The 7893-nt window shown below is 40.8% G+C and overlaps 1 protein-coding gene across 1 annotated transcript; it reads right to left on the reverse strand.

Annotated features, from left to right (window-relative positions):
• Positions 1-4929: 4929 nt before the first annotated feature.
• On the reverse strand, positions 4930-6618 carry LOC114572909 (NLR family CARD domain-containing protein 3-like). Its single transcript, XM_028604688.1, has one exon. The coding sequence runs from the start codon at positions 6616-6618 to the stop codon at positions 4930-4932; it is 1689 nt and encodes a 562-aa protein (XP_028460489.1).
• Between the last annotated feature and the right edge of the window lie 1275 nt (positions 6619-7893).

Below are 7893 nucleotides of genomic sequence, written 5' to 3' on the forward strand. Positions count from 1 at the left end.
AGGGAGAAACAGAGAAAGAGCGAGAGAGAGACAGAGAGAGAGAGAGAGAGAGAGAGAGAGAGAGAGAGACAGAGAGAGAGAATAACTTAAATTGTAGCTTGTTTCTCTGCAGTGACTGCAGTGATCTGGTTTAATACTGGACCAGTTTCACAGATTGTTGTTCATCAGACACTCAGACACAAAAACATTGTTAAATAGAGTCCAGGTTGAAAAACACCCAAAGTTACCCTTTAACAGAGATGGAAATATTAGAAACCACTGGTCTTAAAATTTAATCTGATTTTACACAAAAGTCTGATACATTTAAGAGATTTTTAATTTTTAATTTCATGAAACTACAAAACCACTGTAACACTTTACAATCATCTTAATACTGACCTGAGAGTTTCCAGTTTACAGTGTGGACTCTGAAGTCCAGCAGAAAGCTTCTTCACTCCTGAATCCTTCAGGTTGTTGTTACTCAGGTCCAGGTCTCTCAGACTAGAGGACTCAGAGCTGAGAACTGAGGACAGAGCTTCACAGCTTCTCTCTGACAGATCACAGTCCCACAACCTGTTAATAAATGTACACAATTAACAACTTTGTTCTTAATGTTAAATGTGTCTGAGAGCCAGGTTTTCAGTTATGCAATCTTTTTATTTTCTCTGCCTAATGAATAGCTTGTTTGTGTTTGTCTAAGAATATTTGTGTTGATCAGTCTGCCTTAAAGGTTAATTTCGCGTTTTTTCAACCTGCACCCCATTTGTGTTTTTGTGTGTAAGTGACTGATTGGAACAACAATCTTGGAAATTGGTCCAGTATTAAATGAGAACGCTGTAACCAGCAGCTGTGACCTGAGCTGCAATGTAATCCTACAGGGGAAATGTGCATCGTCATTGTTGTCCACTAAAAGTTCTGTTTTTGCATGATGCAATGATGAAATCTCATTGGCTACTGCTGGTTTCTGCTAACGTGATTCACTCAGACGCATCACTGTGTACTCTGACACTTCCGTATTTAGCTTTAGCAAAAATGCAGCTAACACCGCAACTGTCAAGGAAAAGAAAGCAGCAATTGCGCTTTGCAAGATGTGAAAAGGGAAAGCAATCTATTGGATTAGCTGAAAACCCATCAGGAAGCAGCACATCGGTCACACATTAGTCACACAGACTAATGTGTGGTGGTGCGCCGCCGTGTTATTTTATTTGTTAATTATTATTTTTCAATGCTATTTAAAACAACACACACACACACACACACACAAACACACACACACAGACACACATACACACACACAGACACACAAACACACACACACACACACACACACACCCTCGCTCGCACACACAATTATGGATCTGTTGTAATAGTATAACATTACAGGATGGCCTTATTCTTTATAGTCATTTATGGTTTGCTTGTCCAATTAGCTGCTATGACTACATGATCTACTCCCTGGTCCTTTCCAAAAGAAATTGGGTTTTTGCCACTCCAGTGATGTCAGATTCTTCATATAAAGCTGATATGGATATCTAGACTATAAACTAACTTGGGGGAACTAAGCTGTGTAATGGTAACATCGCTGCAACTATCCGATCATGTAGATACATGCTGCATAACATCAGAAGGATACGTCCCCTTCTAACGCAGAAGGCTGATCAGGTTCTGGTTCAGGCTCTAGTCATCTCACGTCTAGACTACTGCAACTCTCTCCTGATTGGCCTGCCTGCATGTTCCCTCCTGATTGGTCTGCCTGCATGCTCCCTCCTGATTGGCCTGCCTGCATGCTCCCTCCTGATTGGTCTGCCTATATGCTCCTTCCTTATTGGCCTGCCTGCATGCTCCCTCCTGATTGGCTTGCCTGCATTCTCCCCCCTGATTGGTCTGCCTGCATGCTCCCTACTGATTGGCCTGCCTGCATGCTCCCTCCTGATTGACCTGCCTGCATGCTCCCCCCTGATTGGCCTGCCTGTATGCTCCCTCCTGATTTGCCTGCCAGCATGCTCCCTACTGATTGGCCTGCCTGCATGCTCCCTTCTGATTGACCTGCCTGCATGCTCCCCCCTGATTGGCCTGCCTGCATGCTCCCTCCTGATTGCCCTGCCTGCAAGCTCCCTCCTGATTGGCCTGCCTGTATGCTCCCTCCTGATTGGCCTGACTGCATGCTCCATCTTGATTGGCCTGCCTGTATTTGCCATCCGGCCCCTGCAGCTCATTCAGAATGCAGCAGCTCGACTTGTCTTCAACCTCCTCAAGTTCTCTCACACTACACCTCCTCTGCTCTCTTCACTGGTTACCAGTTTCTGCCTGCATTCACTTCAAGACACTAATAATATCATACAGTACACTAGTACTCTCATACAGAACACTAGTACTCTCATACAGTACACTAGTCCTCTCATACAATACACTAGTACTCTCATTCATACAGTACACTAGTACTCTCATACAGTACACTATTACTCTCATACAGTACACTAGTCCTCTCATACAGTACAATAGTACTCTCATACAGTACACTAGTACTCTCATACAGAACACTAGTACTCTCATACAGTACACTAGTCCTCTCATACAGTACACTAGTACTCTCATTCATACAGTACACTAGTACTCTCATTCAGTACACTAGTCCTCTCATACAGTACACTAGTCCTCTCATACAGTACACTAGTCAACTCATACAGTACAGTAGTACTCTCATACAGTACAGTAGTATTCTCATACAGGGCCACGAACCGATCAGCCCCAGCATACATCCAGGACATGGTCCAACCCTTGCTTTGTATAAAAGTGTCAGCTAAATGACATGTAATGTATTGTAATGTAATGTAACGTATGTAATGTAATGTATGTAATGTAATATAATATAATGTAATATAATCGTTGTGTTCTGTCATTATCTGACCAAAGTGTGTGATGTAATGGTCTTCAGCAAAAAGAGATATTCATAATCCCCTCTATAAATGTAATTAAATATATCAACAAAATGCAAAGATAATTGGTCAGATTCTTCGCTTGAAAATATGTGCAAATTAGCACATATTTTATTAGACATAACCTAATTAGCAGATTTAAACATAAGATTACAGAATACTTGTAATACATGTCTTTCTCCTATTCATGTGAGTAATCAACTGGTAAAGTTTCATGGTGATATCTGTAAGTTAAAAATGTTGCCCTATTCACCTGTAGTGTCTCGCCTTAACAAAAAGGTCTATCTCTGTAGGGATCCATCCCATAATGTTGTCAAACACTTAGAATAATAATCTGAGTCTGTCAGCAGCAACAGCAGAACTTTTAGTGGACTCTAACTGCTGCTGAACATTAATCCTGTAGGGTTACATTACAGCCTGGTTCTGGTTTAATAATGGACCAGTTTCACAGATTGTTGTTCGATCAGACACTCAAAAACAAATAGAGTCCAGGTTGAAAAACACCCAAAGTTACCCTTTAACAGAGATGAAAATATTAGAAACCACTGGTCTTAAAAGTTTATCTGATTTCACACAAAAGTCTGATAAATTTAAGAGATTCTTCAATTTCATGAAACTACAAAACCACTGTAACATTTTACAATCATCTTAATACTGACGCGAGAGTTTCCAGTTTACAGTGTGGACTCTGAAGTCCAGCAGAGAGCAGCTTCAGTCCTGAATCCTTCAGGTAGTAGTTTTCACTCAGGTCCAGGTCTCTCAGACTAGAGGACTCAGAGCTGAGAACTGAGGACAGAGCTTCACAGCTTCTCTCTGACAGAAAACAGTCACTCAGCCTGTAAATAAATGTACACAATTAACAACATTGTTCTTAATGTTAAATGTGTCTGAGAGCCAGGTTTTTAGTTATGCAATCTTTTTATTTTCTCTGCCTAATGAATAGCTTATTTGTGTTTGTCTAAGAATATTTGTGTTGATCAGTCTGCCTTTAAGGATAATTTTGGGGTTTTTGTTTTTGTGTGTAAGTGACTGACTGGAACAACAATCTTGGAAATTGGTCCAGTATTAAATGAGAACGCTGTAACCAGCAGCCACAACTTGAGCTGTGCATCTGAAATGTGCATGGTCAATGTTGTCCACTAAAAGTTCTGTTGTTGCCGCTGACAGACTCAGATTATTATTCTAAGTTTCTGGCAACATTGTGAAAAGGATCCCCACAGAGATAGACCTTTTTAAAACCTCTTTAAGACCTTTTTGTTTAACCAGAAACAGCTCTGCTCTGTCTCCACTAGCACTAAACCCACCAGGCTCCATTTAAAAAAACAATACTTTTAGCGTGTATAGAGCCAACATATTTCCACATGTCAATCAGTAAGCTATGTTTTCATTTTAACCAAAACTATAGTTGTGATTGTTGGAAAAGTAGAAAGACAAACCAATACGGCTTTTCATAGTTTTTTTTTTCTGTTGACTTTGAAAAAGATTGTATTTTACAATGCTAAAATTATTTTGTATTTATATGGACTCTGGTGGGTTTAGCGAACGTAATTTTGCCGATGTTGTAATGTTAAAAAAAGGATCTTAATCTTTAACAGAAAGGTCTATCTCTGTAGGGATCCTTTCCATAATGTTGTTGGACACTTTAGTGTACGTAAATTGAAGGTGCACAACTGCCCAATAACTTAAATTGTAGATTGTTTCACTGAATGCTGACTGCAGTGATCTTGCTTAATACTTGACCAATGTCAAAGATTGTTGTTCCCATCAGTCACTTAGACACAAAAACATTGGAAAATAGAGTCCAGGTTGAAAAGCACCCAAAGTTACCCTTTAACAGAGACGTAAATATTAGAAACAACTAATCTTAAAAATGAATCTGATTCTACACAAAAGTCTGATAAATAGAAGAGATTTTTCATTTTCAATTTCATGAAACTACAAAACCACTGTAACAAAAAAATGTTGTATTTGTTATGTATAAAATTTAGCATATTTTGTATGTTCATGTTTCCACTTACAGAGCTTTGTTAGAGGCTTTGACCACTGGCAGCAGCCTCAGAAGAGCCTCTTCTGAAGCGCCGTATTTTGTCAGGTAAAACTCATCCAGATCTTCTTCTGATGACAGTAAGATGAAGACCAGAGCTGACCACTGAGCAGGAGACAGTTTATCTGCAGAAAGACGTCCTGATCCCAGGTACTGTTGGATCTCCTCTACTAGAGAACCATCATTCAGTTCATTCAGACAGTGGAACAGATTGATGCTTCTCTCTGCAGAGGAGTTCTTCCTGATCTTCTTCTTGATGTACTCAACTGTTTCCTGATTGGTCTCTGAGCTACTTCCTGTCTGTGTCAGCAGTCCTCGTAAGAGCTTCTGATTTGACTGCAGTGAAAGACCCAGGAGGAAGCGGAGGAGCAAGTCCAGATGTCCATTTGGAATCTGTAAGGCCTTGTCCACAGCACTCTGGTAGAGATATGTCAGTGTAGATCTGTCTTTAAATGGATTAGACCACCATTTTGCTTCTGCCAGCAGGTTGACTCCAGAGTTGGTGAAGGTCAGATGGACATGAAGAGCAGCCAGAAACTCCTGAACACTCAGATGGACGAAGCAGAACACGTTGTCCTGGTACAGTCCTCTCTCCTCTTTAAAGATCTGTGTGAATACTCCTGAGTACACTGAGGCTGCTGTGATATCAATGCCACACTCTGTCAGGTCTGATTCATAGAAGATGAGGTTGCCTTTCTGCAACTGCTCAAAAGCCAATTTTCCCAGAGACTCTATCATCTTCCTGCTCTCTGGACTCCAGGGTGAATCTGTCGCAGCTCCTCCATCATATTTGACACTCTTCCGTTTGGACTGAACCACCAGGAAGCGGATGTACATCTCAGTCAGGGTCTTGGGCAGCTTTCCTCCCTCTCTGGTCTTCAACATATCCTCCAGAACTGTAGCAGTGATCCAGCAGAAGACTGGGATGTGACACATAATGTGGAGGCTTCGTGAGGTCTTGATGTGGGACATGATTCTGCTGGCTCGCTCCTCATCTCTGAATCTCTTCCTGAAGTACTCCTCCTTCTGTGGGTCAGTGAACCCGCTGACCTCTGTCACCATGTCAACACACTCAGGAGGGATCTGATTGGCTGCTGCAGGTCGTGTGGTTATCCAGAGGCGAGCAGAGGGAAGCAGATTCCCCCTGATGAGGTTTGTCAGCAGCACACCCACTGAGGTGGACTCTGTAACATCAGTCAGGATTTTAGTGTTGAGGAAGTCCAGAGGAAGTCGACACTCATCCAGACCATCAAAGATGAAGACAACCTGGAACTCTTCAAACCTGCAGATTCCTGCTTCTTTGGTTTCACTAAAGAACAAATGAACAAGTTCCACCAAGCTGTACTTTTTCTCTTTCAGCACATTCAGGTCTCTGAAGGTGAATGGAAATGTGAACTGGATGTCCTGGTTGGCTTTGCCTTCAGCCCAGTCCAGAGTGAACTTCTGTGTTAAGACTGTTTTCCCAATGCCAGCCACTCCCATTGTCAGCACTGTTCTGATTGGTTCATCACTTCCAGGTGGGGATTTAAAGATGTCTTCATGTCTGATTGTTATTTCTGGTCTGTCTGGTTTCCAGGATGCTGTTTCAATCTGTCTGATCTCATGTTCATCATGGAACTCTGCAGTCCCTCCCTTTGTGATGTAGATCTCTGTGAACATCTGATTCAGATAGGTTTTGTTTCCTGCTTTGGCAATCCCCTCAAACACACGCCGGAACTTTGCTTGTGAGTTGGATTTGACTTTTTGCTGGCATGCAGCAATAATCTCTGAATGAATAAAACAATGAAATCAATAAGGGGTTGTTCCACTGAATGTGAGTATTCATGAAATCTATTCAGCCCATTAGACACTAGGTCCTGAATAGGTTAACTATTGTAAAATGATGTGGATGTTTGTTTGGGGACTTGTTCTATAAGCCATGGTGCAACACACATATGTCTATCTTTAAGAGGGACATATTATCTACACAGCTAATGTTTGTTGAAATCTTCATGATATATAAGTATGATCTTTGATAGATAATTTTTTAAATCCATAATGATTATGGTTTACCTGCAGGTTCTGTGGTGGTCATTGGTAACTTCTCTAGATCTAGAACTAGATTATTCTGATTCATCTCAATTAAAACTATCCTGGTCACTTTAAAAGTGTTTATACTGTAGGTCAGGAACATCTGATCCACTGTCTCCATCCGGTCTGCATTCTCCAGTCGACTTTTTGGGATTGCTGGGAAGTCTTCTAGGCCCCCCCGCTGCTGCAGGAGCCACTTGAAGCGTTTAAAGTCTTCGGCTCCCAAATCTTCTAAAGTTCCTAAGAGAAACTTTGTCGCCATCTTTGTTGCTGCAAACATTCAAGAGAAAATCATCACCGTATAACATTTATTTGGGTTATAAAATACAGACAGGACAGTTTTTAGATTGAGTTATGATGATTTTTTTATTTGTTTAAAGTTAAGGCAGAAAAATGTTGATGTGGAAATGTATGTACAGACAAATATTAGAGCATAGACAAATAAACCAAGAGTTAAGATTAATAAACTCTACATTGGTTTAATGTGAAAACGTATTTGGATGAGTTGAGGAATTCTAAATAATGATAACACTGTCAGGGCATCCACATGATGCAAGCCTTTGGTAATTGCTAATTTTTTTTATCTGCAGTCTCAAGGATTTTACCATCATAAACAGGTACCCCTCCCTCTCACTACTTCTTCTTTATTTTAAACTTTTACAAGATGCTAAAATGTTTACTAAATTGGACTAAAGGAATGCATATCACCTAGTTAGAATAATGCTTTATAAAGCATAAAATATAATATAATAAAGCTGTTGGTGCTCAAGGTGGCTCTGGAGGAGTGGAGACATTGGTTGGAGGGAGCGGAGCAGCCTTTTCTAATGTGGATCTACGAAAGGCTAAAAGATTGAACTTAAGGCA

The sequence above is a fragment of the Perca flavescens genome, chromosome 18, assembly GCF_004354835.1.
Source record: "Perca flavescens isolate YP-PL-M2 chromosome 18, PFLA_1.0, whole genome shotgun sequence".
Classification (NCBI taxonomy): Eukaryota; Metazoa; Chordata; class Actinopteri; order Perciformes; family Percidae; genus Perca; species Perca flavescens.

Bases quoted from the DNA above. Each gene is read 5' to 3' on its own strand.
- LOC114572909 (XM_028604688.1), bottom strand. From the start codon at position 6,618: ATGTTCACAGAGATCTACATCACAAAGGGAGGGACTGCAGAGTTCCAT.